Source organism: Typopeltis vanoorti, chromosome 1 (assembly GCF_054136105.1).
Source record: "Typopeltis vanoorti isolate ZY-2024b chromosome 1, IOZ_Tvanoo_1.0, whole genome shotgun sequence".
NCBI lineage: Eukaryota > Metazoa > Arthropoda > Arachnida > Uropygi > Thelyphonidae > Typopeltis > Typopeltis vanoorti.
The window spans coordinates 101086681-101106231 of record NC_143549.1 but is presented as its reverse complement, the minus strand read 5'-3'; the positions used below and the strand labels follow the sequence as shown (position 1 = coordinate 101106231).

Below are 19551 nucleotides of genomic sequence, written 5' to 3'. Positions count from 1 at the left end.
TCTTCTTCAACATTGGGATCCATGTCTTCAGCCATTTTGAGAACATTGCTAACTGCAAAGAACATTTCTGCAAGACCTTCACTGTAAATTGCTTAACTACCTCCTTCTGTTTTCTTTCTCTTTTCCCTCTTTCTTTCACATTTTTTCCTCTTCTGCAACAGTTGTTCCTCCAGTTCGACCAATTCTTTGTTGATCAACTCTTCAGAGGAACTTTCTATGAGTTGAATTATGTCATCATCATTCACTTCAAGATTCAGATTGTTTGCTAGGCCCACTATTACAAGCTTCCAAAATCATGCACAAATCTTTTTAATGTCTTTTTCCATATGCCACTCATACTTTGAGAGGTCACTTTTCCTCAAGCCACAGCAATATTTTTAATAGCATGATAAATATTGAATGTTTTCCAGAATTGCATGAAAGTGTGGTCATTTCCTTCAGTAGCAGAAATGGCTTGTGAAAAAGTTCTCCGTAGATAATAAGCCTTAACCCTTTCTGCCTTAGTGATTCCAATTGGAATCACTAACTGTCTTGGCTTTCTTGGCCCATATTACGTGGCGAATGATTCCATTTCTTTAATATAATAATAGATATGTATTATATGTATAAATCTTACCAATATCGGTTTTTATGACTTACTAGAATAATATGCATATATTGGATTATAGAGTATAAGCTCAGAAATTGAATATTTGCTACCAGAATATAATGATTCCATATAGAATCAGTCAGTCAGAATTCCTATCCTGAAATGTATTTTTCATCAAAATACTTGATACTCTTGCTTTTTTAGACCTAAAGACAATAAATAGAAAGAAAAATTTTTTTCACTTGGAAAAAAAAATTCAGCTCAGAAAGGGTTAAGCACTGCAAGAACTCCCTGATCCATCGGTTGGATCAATGAAGTAGTGTTTGGAGGGAGAAACATGACCTTGAACTTGGTGAAAGATCACCACTATAAGACGTATAAGACAGATGGCCTGGAGCATTATCTAGAATTAATAAAATTTTAAATTCTACATTTTCTTTCACACAATAGCGTTTTATTTCACTTGCATAACAGCAAGTTTGATTAAGGCATCCTCAAACAATTTTTGAGTTTATTCACGACTTCTTATTGCTCCGATAATGAACTGGCAGTATGCTTCCTAATGTTTTTGAAGATTTGTGGATTCTCACTGTGCCATATCACAAATGGTTTCAGTTTATATCCAGCCACATTACCTGTAACAGAATCATAATACGGGCATTAAGAGCTTTGAAACTAGTTATAGATTTTAGCTTTTTCTGGATGAATGTCTGCTTGGGCATTTTTTTCCAGAAGCAAGTACATCCCATCTATATTAAATATTTGCTGTGGCAAATAATTTTATCCAATTTTTCCACAAACTCCTTGGCAGCCTTCTCAGCACTTGCAGATTCCCATACATTTTCACATTATGCAGCGCAAAATGCTGCTTGAATCTCATGAACCATCCAGAAGAAGTGTTGAATCAGTAGTCATAATCGGGTTCTGCTTTCTCCTTCAACATGTTGAAGAGACTTAGTGCCTTAGCGGTTATAGTCACAGTGCTAAGGGGAATGCGCTTTTGGATCAGGTCCTCTATCCATAATGCAAGTAGCTTTTCCATATCACCGATAGGATCTTGTTTGCTTCGTCACTATCGTCGATTTGATGGAAGCAGATATTTTCACAGCCCTCTACAATTTTATCCTTATTTTTCAAAACAGTCGTCACTGCAGAATGAGACCATCCAAAGCAATGCATGATCACATTGACGGGCTTATCAGCTTCATGTTGCTTTATAACTTGCAACTTTGTTTCAAGATCAATTGATCGCCTCTTTTTCTGTGATTCTTAACTAGGTTTTTTGATTGTGCATGTAGAGGGCCATGTTGCACAAAACATCACAAAATATTTAATGATAAATACACAAATAACCCATTTCTCAAACACAAAATCAACAGAGGAACTGTTGAAGACATGTGCCGAATGCTAAGGGAGGTTGCTGCTGAAAGTGCTGTTGCCACATGCTCGCTTGCATCTTGTTTGAAAGTATAGCTGAAAATGTTATTTATTCCCTTATGGAATCACGGACATATCTTTGAGAGGACGTGACTCGAATGGACGTAAGACAAGGGATGACTGTATTAATAATTTGTTTGTCATTATTGCCAGTATTTCTACTCACACTTATTCTTTCATTTATATTTTTCATTCTCACATGACTTATTAATGATAGTTCACATGTTTACACCTTTGGGTAAACCAAATTCAAATATACCATCAACTGAATTCAAATATACCAACAAATATAGCATTCTCCTTCAATGTTGTTTTCTAATATATTTAAAAACAAACACATTGTTCCCCAACTGTACACAGATTTGGTTACAATTAATTGTATTGGACCAAGATGAGCGCTGATGTGCTGTGCACTCTTAAAACTTACATATATCAAAAATTTGTGGTCAAATTAACGTGAATTTTGTAGCATAGATTGGATAAGCCACACAACAGCACACTCAACCGAAATGGGCACACGATGCCACTGGTATACAGAGTACATGTTCATGTAACTTGTCTTACTTTGGTCAAATAGGAAGATCTATAAATAAGCACATCTCTGAACATTAAGACCACATCCACCTTATCAAACCTCACAAATCTAGCCTTACACAACATGGAATCGAAAATGCTAATCACAGGATCCAATGGCAAAACACCAAGCTACTACATAGATCCATATATAAATATGAACATTTATATAAAGAAAGTGCTGAAGCCTTCATAGACCTAATCTTAATCGGAACAACTGTCTCACCATTCTAAAAGTTTTGGAAATTGTTATCCTCAATTGTATTTAATAATTATCTGCTATATATTAATTTAATTTAATTAACTTTAATTTCAGCCCAGTAGTTTTAATTCATGAACACGTGACTGTATATGTAGAGGGATTCCAATTTAAGCATGTGCACTGCTGTTTTTTTGAATTCAATTCCTATTGTTGTTCGATAGTTGTACTGATGATGTCTTATGATACATAAAACAAAATATTTACATAATAAAAAAGTTATTTACTGTGGCATATGTGTTATTCTATAGTTATGATAATGACATTAGTTCACACACACACACACACACACACACACACACACACACACACACACACTGGTCTGTTTGGCTGTGTGATTAGGGTATATGCTCTCCAACCAATAGGCTGTGGGTTCAAATTCTGCATTATGTTTATGATTGTTTTGCATACACATATTACACACAAGTAATTGCTCTCCCACAATGAAGTGGGTCACAATAGACCTGATCCTCCTGTATTTTGGAGAGATCTTTTCCTACCAGTGGAGATTTTACAAACTGATCATCATATGCTTATCAATTGGAGTTATCATTTACATTATGTGACTAATTTAAATCAAAATTTGTAGGCATTAATTTTTTCTTCCATTTTATTTAATGATTGCATATCCTATTTACCAACTGAAAAGTAAGAGTAAGTTGAGTAATTGTTAATTCACCTTCCCTCAACCCTTTGCATTAATCACCTGGGTTGTGGCCAGCCACATGAAGACTTCTGTGAGGAAAGGTTATATTCAGAAGTTCAAAGCTAGTGATTATAACAAAGTTAGAAGACAGTTTGGAGCTATAGCATTGAATGAGATGAAGAGTTGAACAGAAAGGAAATAAATGCTGCTTAGGAACTCAAAAGAAATACTTAACAACATCAATGTGTGAATGTATTCCAAAGGCCAAAAAAAAAAAAACTGAATAATGTTGGTGCCAAATGGATGAATGAAAGATTAAGCATGAAATCTGTAAGAAGGCACTTTGGAGGCAGCACAAGATGAATAATAATGATAATCAGTTGCACAAAGAGTATAAAGAGCATGTAAGGAGAGTGACTCATTTGGTGAGAACAGCCAAAAGTTCAGTATCAGCAGAAATTAGCAAATCAGGTTTAGACAACCCTTGGGAGTTTTTTTGCTATGTGGTAAGTAGAAAGAATGATTATGATAAGATGATGTTAAGGATGAGATTGGTTGAGGTATTAATTGAGCAGTTCATCAGGTATTTCATCCTTAGTTTGAAATCAGAAGCTCAAGTGTAGAGAATGAAATAAGAAAAGACTTAATGGTGAGTGAGCAAGTGATATAGTAGGAGTTAAGTAAGCTAGATGTTAATAAGGCAGTCGGACTTGATGACACATCAACATGTGTCTTGAGGGAATGTTTCAAGGAGTTAGCATCAGCCTTGGCTCACCTGTTTAACAAGAGTCTTGCAAGAGCACAAGTACCAAAACTGTGGAACGAAGGTAAAATTGTCCCACTTCACAAATGTGACGATAAGGCTAAGGCCATAAATTATAGACTGATCTGTATATTTATTAAGGTATTAGAGAGTTTGGTGAGAGATAGAAAAGTGGGTTGATGATAGTGGTATTCTTTGTGCTTGTTAAAAGAGGTTGTGTTTTTTACCAATTTGCTTATGTTCTATAACAAGGGGATGAAAATATGACAAGGGAGATGCATTTACAGTTTTATACTTAGATTTTCCAAAGGTTTTTTGATAGATTGCCACACCACAAGTTCATAACCAAACTGATGTAGATGTTATTGGATGATAGATTAGAGAGTTGGATGGGCAACTGGCTCTGAGATAGGTATCAGCAAGTTGTGTGTGAAGGTGCCATATCCCAGAAGAGGAATGGTGTGCTACAGGGGGGGGGTCTCTCTTGGGACCAGTGTTATTTACTTTTATATTAATATTGGAATGGGTTTAATTGTGATATACAACTGTTTGCTGATGATGCAAAACTGAGAAATGTGATGAGGAATCAAGCAGATGATAGGCAACAATGGGATATAAAGTATACACTTGGTGGAGAAATTTTGGAGTTGAGGAGAAGACCTCTTCACGTTTACAATGTGAAGACATCACATCAGATTATAGCAGTGATGCAGAGGACTGTAACTTGTAGAAATGAAGAGATTCTAGTTCTGCTGTAATAAGGCCTTGATCAGGTGTCATATGGATTATTGTGCACAGATTTCATTTTGGATGAGAATATATTGGAAAGAGTCCTGAGAAGATTGTAAGATGGTAACTGGTTTCTAGGATGTGGAATTTGAAACATTGAGGGAATGCAGTCTGCCAAGTTTTGTGAATAGGAAGAGGGGAGGGAATATGATTGAGACATTTAAATTGATAGAGGGTTTTTACAGACAGGTTAATGTGGAAGAAATTTTTCATAGAATTGAGGGGAAAAAAGGGGCATCCCTGGAAATTAAGAGTAGGTTCTTTGCATGTAGAGTGGTTGGTGAGGTGGAATGCATTGCCTGATGTTGTGATGAATGCAACTTCATTGAATAAGTTTAAATCATGATTTGATGGGTTTTGTATGTAGCTGTTTTTGCTCCTGTGATAAGTCTTTTGACTTCAGAGGTTTGGTGTTAATAATAATAATAGTCATTCTAATATCAAGTGAATCATTAATAAAACCCAGAACAAATCAAATTATCTGATTGTGGAATTGAGCTCATTACTTAATGCTTAACAAAAATGCCATATACCAATATTTTAACATATTTTTGTTATCAATTATATATTTGGTTTAATCCTTTATCCAAGTGTAAGCAAACAAAGTTTGCACCTGAAGTATTTTCAGGACTAAGGTAACTTGTGGCAAAGGTGGTATAACTTCTCATCACATGCCTTAGTATCCCATAATGCAAAGCACATCTCCTTGTGGACACATATAATGCTATGCATTAAGGGAAGGGGCACTACCCAAACTGGTTTCAACCTTTATTGAGGTCTCATCAGTGGGAGCCAGACCCATTGGTAGCATAGCCAAGAAAAAACTTCCATCATATTTTTGTTATCTTAATGCAAGATATTTCATTCAGCTTATGCAGCCAGACATATTTAAATTAATAAATAAATAACTACTTTTCTTGTGCTCTCACTTTAAGTCGGTCATAGCAGTATGTCTACTGATTCTGACCTCAAGCAAACTGTAAGATAATTAATCCTGTGTAACTGGTATGCGAATAAAGTTTTCCATAACTGACAGTATATAAAAGCATGCTGCGCATTGTTTATTTCACACTAGGGTAGTTGTACATCAGAAATTAGAAGCAAGTGTTGCTAAGATGGGCATGTAGTACAGGTTAATGTGGAAGAAATTTTTCATAGAATTGGGGTAGAACAAGGGAATATCCTTGGAAATTAGGAGCAGGTTCTTTGCATGGAAAGTGGTTGGTGAGTGGAATACATTGTCTGACATCGAATGAGCTTAAAGCATGATTTGATATAAGCAGCCCTTTGTTTATTTAGATGTTTAATTGACAGATGTAGAAATATTCCAAAACATACAATGATTAAAATATATTTTTTACTGCACTTTTATGTTCAAATATGAATAACAATTCTTTATACTCAGTAGTTTTATTTTGATTAAAAAAGAAAAAGATAGATGGAAATAACAAAATTTACTCTACTTTTCAAAATACTACTCTCTGAGATTAGTCAGGATTTTCTCCTAGAAGTCCAAATTTTATATGGGTGAATTGTAACTAATATTGACATAGCTTGTAGGAGATTGCATCAACTGTGATCAGTACATTTTTTGTAAACTTATTTTGCAAAGTGATCTTAATGAATAATCATAATCTATCAACTAAAATTTACAGTACCCTGTAAATTCTGGTTGTAAATACTATTGATAGGCTTATTATAGAATTTAAACAGGATAATTTTAATATCATTTGAGCAATTACTTTTTATTTATTTTTAATATAAAAAAACTAACCAGTTTTTTTTTTATGCAGTTCCCACCTAGGAAAGGTTATTAGTGAACCTCAGATTTATACGTATTTTTTGTAATTTTTTATTTAGATAGTCTGGGAACCCTGCTCTAGAGACCAAACATGGAACCTTTTCAAGCTGCTTCAGGTCTCCAATAAGCAGGGTGGTGGTCTTACACCAGGCAATGAAATTCACCTCCCACCTATTAATAATCACAATTGCAATCATAAGATTGCAAGATGTGCTTATTTCTTGGGGGGGGGGAACCAGAAAGTGAGGAACTTTGAGCAGATCGAGAGTTACAAAAACAGATGACTTGGAATTCTTTTTGTCTTCTGTTCTGTCATTCTTCTTTACTCATCTCTTCCTTTCTCATCATCTGTTGTTGATGAAGAATTGATAATCAGCACTGCGCTGTCATTAATGCCAGATCATGTTGCCACCGGAGCAGTTTATCCTGTTAATGCAGTCAAGGAATTCTTGTCTTTGTTTGCCTCTTTTTTGTGAAAACTTTGAAATTATCTGACATTGCCATTATGAGTCAAATTCTGCTTCAGACATGTCCTTACATAAAGATTTGGCTTACTTTTCAGTTGTGCATGCAAGGTTGGATCTACAACAAATCTAAGGTGAGACACAGATCGTTCTTGCAATCCCTATCATAAAGTTTGTACTTTGGACAAAGAAAAATGTTTAAGAAATAATATTCTTTTTTTTTGTTTATATAAAACAAAACACATTTGGCCAAAATTTTATATATAAAAAAGTCTTGTCTGCATTTTATTTTCTTGCTTTCTGCTTGGCAAATTAATCTGTAACTTGATCCCTGGTTTATTTTATGTGTTGTTATGTTTTCAGTGACAAGAATTGCTAGGCTAAGTAAGCTGCACTCTCTCTATGAAGCTGAAAGAACAGCCACAAGGTTCATCTTCTTAGAGTGCAAGAAGATTATTATTGGCATTTAAATTTGTAAATTTGATTTTTATTTAGTTTTTCCCACTTGGGGCAAGTGTTTCAGACCTCCTTCCCCACCCTTATCCCCACCAGAGAAGTCACTGATGAAGGAACATAGGGTAAGAACTGGTTATAGATCCAGAAATGGTGCGTTATGTCATGAATATGAGATACCTTATTTTGATACTAATTTCAGAAACAAGGAAGATGAAATTATTGCATTGGTTGAGTTTATGAACCTGAAAATAGCTGGAATAAGTGAAATACAGTTGAATTAGAATATTTTGCATAGTCCAGAAACCTTACTTATCTAGAGACCACACATGGAAATTTTTAAATTACTTCAGGCTACCAGTCGTCTCACATCAGGTAGTGAAATTCAACCTAAAATATTAGCTGGATGTTGCTGCAGACCAGGGAATGTAGTGTTTGTGTGTGGAGACAAATATCTATGGACAAATCGACTTATTCATTAACTAAGCACTCTCGACCACTTCTTCGTTCATTCCACTTTTTTTGCACTCTCCAAACAAAATATTTTTCCCTCCTGCCCTTGCGGACCACAATCTTACAACTTCTAAAAGTAACTCTGGACTTTCCTCTTCAGTTTTGCATTAAAAAATTTCTTCTGCATCTATTCTATAAAACCTGTTTAGTGACTTATATGTTTGTATCATATCCTCACTTTTCTGCCTATTAACCAAACTTTTGTAACCCACAAACTCTCAGTCTGTTTTCAATGACTAAATTTGTGCATTTAGTCATTTAGGTTTCTTGGTGGTTGATGGAGATATTTTCAATATTCCTCCATCAACCATCCTCTTAGTCCAGATGTGGCTGTATCAGAATCTTGTAAAGAGGAAAAATAACTTTATATATCTACTTGTCAGTGTGCTTAAGATCTAAGGGATCCTAGCAGGTTTTGCTCACTTTTACAGTATGTCTCTGAACTTCATTTCCCTGTCCACTGTCATTCCGAAACCCTCAGTCTCATCAGTTTTCAATGCTCCAGTTCTCTCAGCATAATATACAGTTTGCAATTTTTCTTAAATCTGCCACATTGAACTAGCAGCCATTATCCTTTACCTGATGTTAGTCTATTTAAATCATGTTTTATCCTCTCCAGTTTACCTTCTTCAGCAAATTTGATATTCTTCTTCAAATCTTTCCTAATATCATTAATTTACAAAAAATTGCAGCGGAAATTTTTTTTTTCTCTTACAATCAAACGCAGAGGTTATAGTCTTTTCCCCATCTGAGATAATAGTACCAATTCCTCCAAGGATGCAAACTCTAGGAATTGAAATTCCCGGATGTGAAGAAGTGAGATGGGTAATTATGGTTTTAAAAGAGATAGTTGGTGCAAATAAGATTTATTCTTTCACCCCTTATGGCAGAAGGAAATATTTAATTGTAGTTAAAGATGTGGAAACAAGAGGCAAACTATTACAGGGTTTTACTTTGGAAGGCAGCACAGTTATTCCTGTAATGGTCAGGAGTCATAAAAACAGTAAAAATTGAAAGATTTCCAATGGAATATATAGAGACATTTTCAAAATGGGGTAAGATTAGTAATATATACGAAAGGATTTATCAGGTGAAGATCCAAATTGGTTTTCTGGTGATGTCACCTTCACAATGGGTATGAAGATGCCCGTATCAAATTTTGTCAACATCGGTACAACCTGAGTTATGGTAAACTGTCCCGGAGTACAATGGCAATGCCTGTATTGTGGTTCATATGATCATGTGGGTGGTAACTGCCCCAAATCTAAATATTCCAACTGCATGGAGATTGGATATATTACTAACTTCAAACCCTGTCAAAAATGCGAAAGTTCTGAATACCGCATTTACAGATGTCCTCCCACTCTTTAGCGAAAGAGTGGGAGCACCAGAAGAGCCAATTAGAATACCGTATATATCAAAGAGGCATACTGAAAAGTTCCTGGATCTTCCAATTAAGTCCAGTAAAGATGGTGCTTTTAAACAAACTACACGTGGTAAAATCACAAAAAGTGCATGACCAAATCAACTAGAAATTAGCCCCAAAATTCCAGATCTGCAGGAGCAACTTTCCCAGTCAAATACTGATGGAACATCAGTAGAAATTACCAATAATGAACCTAGTATAACAACTGCACAGGTACAAAATAAAATGCAAAAACATGAAACTGTTCTACAAAGAGAAACTGGGGAAGAAACAGAAAAGCATGTAAGCCAACTGAAAGAATTTAATATGCAGACAAGATCATTAAAAAGGAAAGATGAATTAATTAAAATATTTAGGATAAAAGAAAATTAAAAAAAAAAGGAACTACATCTAAAAGAAAAAAAAGTATTAAAAAATGTAAAGATGCAGAAGGCTGTGGATCATCAAATGAAAACTCTTCAGGCTCAGAAGAATTTATGGATTATAAAGAACCAACTCATGCTAATAAAGAAAAAGCAAGAGATACAATTAAATATAATAAAGTTTACTGATTCAAAGTTTTCTAAGTACAATTATCATCTACATGAAAAGAAAATAACGAGCTTCCAAATCAAGAATGATAGGCATGAAATTGAAATAATGGAAAGCAACTTTAAAAAACTGGAAAACAGTTTACAAGAAGCAGGCTACACAATTGTTCCTTCACAGATTAAAAACTTGATCGGGTTCATCCAAAATTTAGAAGTTAGACTTACCAGTGACAATGACACTTCATTCATTATAGTATTTCCTTTCTGCATTGTCTCATTAAATGTATGAGGATTCCACAGGCAAATTAAACAAGAAACTATATGGAATCTTATTATTATTATTATTATTATATGCTACACCATAATATCAGATTTTTGTTTCTCTAAGAAATATAAAGGAGTGCTTAAGGGTCAAAGCTGTATGACTGAGAGGAGACCTCCATATAGCCTTTAAAGGAATGCAGAGAACCGACCAGGGCTTCTGACCTAATGTCCAATCCTCACCTTCTCGTGGTGCACCCTGTTAGGTATCTACCTGGATACTGAATGAATGAGGATGGGCTGGCAATTTGGGATTTAGCCGACCAAATTGTATTCTTATTGGTTAAACCAAAATAAAAAATGATGGTACAACATGACAAAATTTCATGCCAGCTGGGGCATCACCCGGTTAAACAAGGCCCCCCATTGTTTTTGCCAGGGAACCAGGGCGAACATCAAAAAGTCAGCTACTGGAACAAATCTGAACATACATCTCCAACTCAACATCACCAGAGTTAAATATCGGTACTATCAACATAAGAAGCCTGAATGGCAAAGAAATGCAGCTGGCTGAGGAATTAGATAAGTACCAGATCGACATAATAGGGGTGACTGAAACAAAAAAGACCAAAACTGGTGAGATCTTTCTGAGCAATAAATACAAAATGTTATATTCAGGCAATAACAATCAAGGAAAAGAAGGAGTAGCCATAGTATTCAATACAAAATACGAGGCTAATCTTCTTGAATGGCAGTCAGTCTCAAGTAGAGTAATGTGAGCAAATATGAGAATGGGGAACTGGACAATGAGACCTATTTGTGCCTATGGTCCCACAGAAGGTTATACTAAGGTAGAAGTGGAGGAATTTTTTGAGGCTTTAGAAAAAACAACTGACACAATGAAAAAGGAAAAGTTGATCCTTGTTGGGGATCTAAATAGCAGAGTAGGAAATGATTGTGACACATACAAAAATATTTTGGGAAAATTTGGAGAAAAGAGCAAAGCTAATAATAATGGCAAATATCTGTTGGATTTCTGCTCAGGACATGAACTGGTTATTACTAACACCATGTTCCAACATAAAAATGTGCACAAATTCACATGGAGAAAAGAGGCAAGGAATAAGAAAAGTCTTCTTGACTATGTTATTGTTGATAGTGATGTTTTCTCCCTGGTGCAGGACACCAGAGTGTGCAGAGGATTTGAAATTGGAAGCGATCACTATATAGTCTTGAGCAGGATAAAATTGAATTGCATACTGAAAAGAATAACATGTAAGAAAGTTTTAAAGTGAATAAAAGTTGAGCAGCTCTCAGATGTGAACTGTAGACTAAAATACACAAAGATTATTGAAAAAAAAAATGAAAGAGTTTGAGAACAGGAATCAAACCTTGGAGATTCAGTGGCAAACTGAAGAAAACATTGATTGATTCTGCCAGAGAGGCATGTGGTAAGGTTGTCTGCAAGGATAAAAAAATCAGAACTCCCTGGTGGACACAGGAAGTTAAAGAGGCAGTGAAGGAAAAGATGAAAGCATATCAAAAGTTCCTGTCAAATAAGTCAGCTTGTGCTCTTAGAGAATACAGAGACAAATGCAAGAATGCTAAATACTGTGTGAAACTAGCTAAACAAAAGTCATGGGAGGACTTTGGCAAGAATATAGAAAATAAATATCAAGAAGGTGGCAAAATATTTTGAAGGTTGTTGAAGAAGCACTCTTCAACAACCTTCAGTTTTATAGCACTCTTTCCTGCTTAGGAATGCAGGAAAGAGTGCTGTAAAAGGAGTGAGAGATGATAAAGGTGACATGAAAACAGGAGAAAAAGATATCCTTGAAGTATGGAGTAATTACTTTGAAAAACTGCTAAATGAAACAAGCAGTGATGACAGCACAGTGGTAAAAAACACTGACCAGGCATGCAGTCAGGAATACATATCCATACTTGAAGTAGAAAAAGCCATCAAAGTGGAAAGGCAGCAGGAGTAGATGATATTCGACCAGAAATGCTGAAGTATGGTGGTATAAGAGTCTTACTGTGGCTGCACAGCATAGTTCAGAAAGCCTGGACAGAGGGACGAATTCCCGATGATTGGAGTAGAGCTCTCATAGTACCCATATATAAAAAGTGAAATAAAACTGAATATGAGAATTATAGAGGTATTTCCTTACTAAGTGTTCCTGGCAAGATCTATGCAAGTATACTTGAGAAACGGTTGAGAAGAATTATGGAAGAAAAGCTTGGTGAAGAACAAGCTGGATTCAGGCCAAATAGAGGCTGTCAAGATCAGATCTTCACTTTACGACAGATAGTTGAGAAAGCATGGGAATATAACAAAGATCTGTATTTAAGTTTTGTCGATTTGGAAAAGGCATATGACAAGGTGCCAAGAGAGAACATATTCAATATGCTGCAGTTATATAATGTCAATGGGGCATTATATCAAGCAACTTAGTCTTTATTTGAGTTGTAAGTCAGCAGTTAGAATTGAAGGAAGTACAGGAAGATGGTTTAATGTTAAATCTGGTGTGAGACAAGGATGTACATTATCCCCTCTGTTATTCATTATCTATATGGATCACATTATGAAGGAAAGTGGTATTAAACATGATATCAAAATTGGAGATGTTAATGTCAGCTCTTTGCTTTATGCTGATGATGTTATACTTCTAAATAAATCTGCTACAAGTCTGCAAGATTCTCTGACTAAATTGAATGGCTGTTGTAATAGATAAGGTATAAAGGTCAGCAATAAAAAGACAAAGACAATGAAAATAGGCAGAATCATTGAAAATGTCAACTGTGTTGTGAATGGAGAACCTGTGGAACAAGTAAAATATTTCAGCTACTTAGGCATGATTTTTACTGAAGATGATAAATTAAATATAGAAATAGACAACAGAATCAGCAAAGCTGGTATGGTGGGAAGTCAATTGAATGAATTCATATGGAATAAGAGAGAAATTAGTCAGAACACTAAATTAGCTGTATACAAAACAGTGTTCAAACCAGTTTTAACTTATGGATCCGAGAGCTGTGTCAGAAGTAAAACACTTGACCAAAGACTAGAGACTGCAGATATGAGCGTCCTGAGAAGATTATGGGCGTGAACAGATGGCATCAATGGCAATATCATATTGAAAACGAGGATATTAGGAAAGAACTTGACATTGTTAGCATCCAGGAATGCATTAGCAGAGCTAATCTCAGGTGGTATGGTCACTTAAACAGAATGGGCGAGCAAAGATTAGCAAAACAAGAGTTCTCTGCCAGGTTGGCAGCAAAATGACCCAGAGGAAGACCAAGATATAGGTGGATTGATATGGTACAAAGTGCCTTAGATGATAGAAATATAATATCTGATAATGTTGGAGTCTTGACAAGTAACAGACTGGTTTGGAAGAAAATTGTAGATAGGAAGTTAGTAATGATGTAGTTTTTTTTCATGTAGTACTATCATATCCTGTACACCCCTTGAGGGTACATGGCAGGAATTTTATGACGATGATGATGATGAAGGAATATAAAAAGTTTAACAGATAGATATCCACTTCTTTCTTATTGGAGCTTTGGAAGATTTAATAGGGCTGGAGTAGGAGTTCTTATTTTTGCACCCCCTCCCTCCCTCTCCTTGGGTCATTCTGTAATATCCAAAGGAATGTAGAAGGGAGAATCTTGACAATAGACTGGAAATACTGTGAATGTGTAATAAGGTATATAAATGTTTATGCTCCATCCAATAGAACAGTTACACACGAAAATTCTTCCCGGAATTAGAGCCATGTTTATATGGTGCCCAGTACATCATAGCAGCTGGAGACTGAATTGTATTGAAGCCACCACTTTAGACTAAATAGGAGGACACCCCCAGGAGTGGAAAAATGCGATATTATTATGCAACACCTCTAGGGAGCCCAAGGACTCATCAAGGGAGGGTACCTACTCTACAGCTCTCCATCTCCACCACTCAATCCACTAACTGCAAATACACCAATGCCATGTATCACCCACCACCACTAATTTCACAGACAATTACAAACATCCATGCCCGTGGTGGGATTCAAACTCGCAGCTGTTTGGCTGGAGAGCAGAAACGCTAACCACTCTGCCAACCAGGCTGGCCCCAATTAAAAACTTGTCTCAACAATGCTCAACTATTAGACATATGGAGGATTCGCAATTTTTCAGAGGAGCAGAATCTGTGTGCTCTGGTTACTAATGATTTAATGATGCCAAATTTTTGAGATTGATGATGAGCAGAAGAAAAAAAATTTGACATTATTAAATCATTAGCAAACAGAGCACACAGATTCTGCTCCTCTGAAAAATCTCTAAACCAAGAATTGGAAATAATCAAAAATACAGCCATACTAAATGAATGCAATCTTAAAACAACTCAAAAAATCATCAGTCACTTCCCCACACATCAAGAACAAGCCCATAAGATTCCCGTACCTTATGTCAAAGGCATCTCTGAACATCTTTCAAAAATGCTAATTAAGGTGAGATCACACCTTAATTAGCATCTGAAGACCTATTTCTCTATCTAATACTGCCACAAGATATTTTTCCGCATTATCAATAACAGGCTCAAAGTGGGAATGAGATACATAATTAAAAGCATACAGGGTTATGGAGTACTAGGTCAAGCAGTAGAATTTAACCTATTTCTACTATGTGATCTAATCCGCTTAGTTAACACAAAAAAGCTGTCGATGGCAGTGCTATCAGTAGACCTTACTCAAGCATTTGATAATGTCCAGCATCCCTTTCTGTTCCATCAATCTTTCTTTCCTCCATCAATCTTTGTGCTAACAAAGATGGCCTGTAAATTTCAGACTGAAATATCTGACTTTTTGAACAAACAAATAGTGCTACCTATGCCTTGTGTTTTCATCTAAATAAGTAATATAACTATGGCACAAGTTTCACTAAATTAACGTATATCATCATCTGTATCCAATTTTTTCACATCCTAAATATTGAAAATGTGTTACTTGTTCTAGAGTATGGTTTTCAATTACTATTTTTGTTCATGTGGGGTATTTACTCCAAAATACCATAGTTTTAGTTTTCTTTAATGAGATTCTTAAATTGTATTCACTAGTTAATTGCTGTAGATGGTGAACAGATCTCTCTAGATCACAGGAATGGATCACAGCACTCATTATTAATCATTCATAGAAGACAACAAATGATAACAAAACAAAAGTAAAATGGTCAACAGCTAGCTAATGAATCACTGTATGATTCATTAGCTAGCTGTTGATCAAGTAGTAGCATATTTGGTAAATTCTGAATGAACCTTACTTTCTGGATGCACCTCATATTTAGCATACTGCTGCTGATGCTGGCCACACCACAGTTACACCATGATATTACTTATCTTTGCTAAGGCAGATACAGGATGCATGAAACTTTATTATGTAAAATGAGAAAATGGGGATGATATGAAGTTCATGACATGAATAAGAGGATGATTGATAGAGAGATACCAAAGAGTAATATATGGTGTAGCTGAATCAGAGAGAAGGCAGGAAACCAATGGCATGCTATGGGCATATACAGGGTGTTCGGGATAAATTTGACAGTTTCGTAAGGAAAAAGAAAATCTTCTTTGTATCTATTAAATTTAATGAATTGACAAAAAAACATTACAGGCAGAGTTAATTACAATACTATCATCAAGATTTACTCAAAATAACCACCATTAGCATCGATCACAGCTTCAATTCTGCTTCGGAACCTCGAACAAGCTGATGCTACAGTCTCCCTGGGAAGGGCCGCAAAAACTGTTTTAATTTTATCCATTAACTGGGCTTTTGTATTACTGGAAGTGCGATTGGTGTCTTTTTCAACTGCGCCCCATACAAAATAATCCATGGGGTTAAGGTCTGGGGAGTTTGGAGGCCAAACATTTGGACTGGTGAAGTCGTAGAAATTTTCAGACAACCATTTTTGACTTTTCCCAGAGGTGTGGCAAGGGGCCGAATCCTGCTGCCATACATACGGCCTACCATTGGCTACCCTTGTTATCCAGGGCTTGACTACAGTTAGCAACTCCACGAACAAAGCCCGAATTCCAATGCCAGGGTTCTTCAACACCTGTTCCTGCAGATTTGCGAGGAATTCTGCTGTACGAACGCAATCAGATCGTCTGCTAGGGATCTTTCTTCTTGCTACATCCTCGTAGTCACCATTGCAAGTCTCTAGTTCATGCCTGATTGTTTTTACTGTATTCAGGGAGCATTGGGCAGCAGTCGTAATATCCTTATTTTGATGGCGGGCACGAATCATCATGATACAAGTTATTCTCTTCCATGATTCAGGTGGGTTCCAGCTATCCATCCTTTCTGACATCTTGTATATGAATGAAGAAGGGTCCAAACTTTTAAATGAAGAGAAGTGTGTGTTAATACATGTAACTTACGGAAAAATATAATTAATTATAAATATGTCAAATTTATCCCGAACACCCTGTATATGAAATTTCAAGCAAATCAAATATATCATCATCATCATCTAGCATGGCCTGTTCCGGCCTTAGAAGTCATCGTTTAAGAGGACGTCCTGGTTTTCTTTTTCCTAATGGCTTGTACTTTAAGGCTTGTTTTGGTAATCTTTCTGTTTTCATTCTTTGAACGTGTTCCATCCATTTATGTTTATATTTTTTAATTTTTTATATTAATGTTTCTTGATTTAATTCTTTCATAATTTCTTTGTTTCTTTTGTGATCAAATAGGGTATACTTTGCAGTTTTTCTCATAAACTTCATTTCTGCTGTTATTAATCTTTGTTTGTCTTTTTGTTTTATTGTCCGGATTTCGCTTTCATACATTAAGACTGGTAGGGCTAATGTATTGTATACTTTTAGTCTGGTTTGTTTTTGAACTAGGTTTGGTTTAAATATAGAGTTAATTACACCTGTTATTTTTAAATATACAGGGCCATAAGGGGGAATCATCTTGATTGTAAGGGAAGTGGCACTCCCATGTACCCCTAGCTGGATCTATCCTCTTCTTCTTCTACTTTGAGGAAAATCCACTTACTTTAATCTTTCCTATAAGGCCTTATCAGCCAACTCTTTTTATTTTATGACCCTTATGCTATTAGAGTACTCGAGGGCCATGGGGTCTTTTCATTTCTGGCCTTACAACTATGCCCTCTCTATAAACCTTACTATAATTCTTCTATAATCTACTCTTTCCCCCTTCAATATACCCTATTCCTCCTATGGGTTTAAATTCGGAAGAAGGCCCTACCACTGAACTATTCCATCGTCAGGCTAGTCCCCTTATATGGAGAACATAATTCTACTTGTAAGCTGACAGAAAAAGATAATCGGATTGAATCTATGGAAAACGACCCTGGAATGGAAAAGGTAAAACAAAAATGGAAACGACAAAATATAATACACATAGCAAACTGGAATGTAAGAGGAATAGCATATAAAGAAATAGAATTTGACCAACTATTAAATGAAAGAAATTTTAAAATAGCAGTAATCAAATATATCGTATTTTTAATATATAATCTCAAAGGAGAATTTTGAAACTGGATGACCTTTAAATTCACCAGATTTTTTTTTCTTTCCTTTTAGGATAGGTGGGGGTAAAATATGGTATGGTTCAGGAATTCTTGGTCAGGTAAAGCAGTCTCGTGTAGAGACGAAGATGTGTCAATACAGCATAAATCTGTATAAACAACTGGAAAGTCAAGGATTAAAAACAGGTAACAGTAAAAAATCTTTTGAGGTCATTCATTATTGGTTAATTCATTTTGAGAGTATTTTCTTAGTGATTAAAATAAGTTGCTATTAATTTTGTAATTTTAAATCCTGTTGCTAGAGCTAGGGTAGTTACTCAGTTGTTTTTATAGTAGCAGTTGTTTTATTTTGGAAGTCTGTTAGCACTTATGCTGTAATTAAGATTTACTTGCTGTAATTATGATAAAGAAAAAGCATAAAGTAATGATATGAGGATTGATGATAACAGAACACTCACTAAAAGTGAATCATAATAATAAAAAAATTAACAATGGAATGACACATAAGGAAAAAATTAATATTTATTACTTGCAGAATTTTTGGCTAGGTTTCTCAGCATTGGCAGTGGCTAGGAAACCTATCCAAAAATTTTGCAAATAAAGAGCCGCTGTACTTCACTTGGAAGAATAGCGGAACATTGCGCCCTTCGATTGGAAAAGACCTGTGTTTGATTCTTGTTGTGACGAGGGGAATCTTTATATGGGCTTTTTCAGTTGAAGGTGAGTTAGCTGATCTCATACAGTGGTAGCAGGGTTTTTCCCTCCCGGAAACTCGAGTTTTTCATCCCGCATACAGACAAATTGGCCATCAGAACACACTCAATTTACAGACAAAAAATGCTGTTGTTGGGGGGTGATGGGCGATGGATGGCGTTCATGGCAGCAGTAGTGTCGTAGTTGGAAAATTAAGTAGTAGTGGAGAGGAAGAGATGTATTTAGCAAAGTACAGTAGTGTGCCCTCCCACGATGAGTCCTTGGAATCCTGGAGGTATCACGTAATAATAATAATAATGATGTTATTTTTACCTTAAACAATGGCTATGAAACCTAGCTGAAAATTCTGCAAGTAATAAGTATAATTTTTTTCCTTAAGTAAATGTCATTCTATTGCTAATTTTTTTTTATTATGTCATCTGCTTACATGTCTATATTTAGTTCAGAAGTGAATTATACCTGAGAGTGACAGACATGCAGAATTTTCACTTAAGAAGGAATGTGGAATTATAAAAGCAGAGGAGCTGAGGAGTCAGTTTGGATCTCTGCCATGGCATAAAAATTAGGAAGAGAGAAATGTGTTACTGTCCAAGTGGAGATAGTAGACTGGTAATATGTATAAAGGCTAATGATCATCTGATTGTGAAAAAAGTTTTGAAAAAGGAAATGTCGATATGATGAACTTAATAATCGATGGTAGTAAGAATGATGAAAGTGATGTGATGTAGCAGAAGTTGAAAAAAAAAAAACAGAGTGAAATTAATGGTAAGGTGGCAAGCAGCTTTGAT

General features: G+C 35.5%; 1 protein-coding gene across 7 annotated transcripts in view; it reads left to right on the top strand.

Annotated features, from left to right (window-relative positions):
* LOC150110256 (pyruvate dehydrogenase phosphatase regulatory subunit, mitochondrial) overlaps positions 1 to 19551 on the top strand; it is a 366839-nt gene that overhangs the window by 16016 nt on the left and 331272 nt on the right. For all 7 annotated transcript variants that reach the window (XM_090398625.1, XM_090398618.1, XM_090398634.1 and 4 more), the window contains exon 3: positions 18105 to 18235. In XM_090398625.1, coding sequence (XP_090254751.1) covers positions 18105 to 18235 — 131 coding nt within the window. The remainder of the gene's footprint in view (positions 1 to 18104; positions 18236 to 19551) is intronic.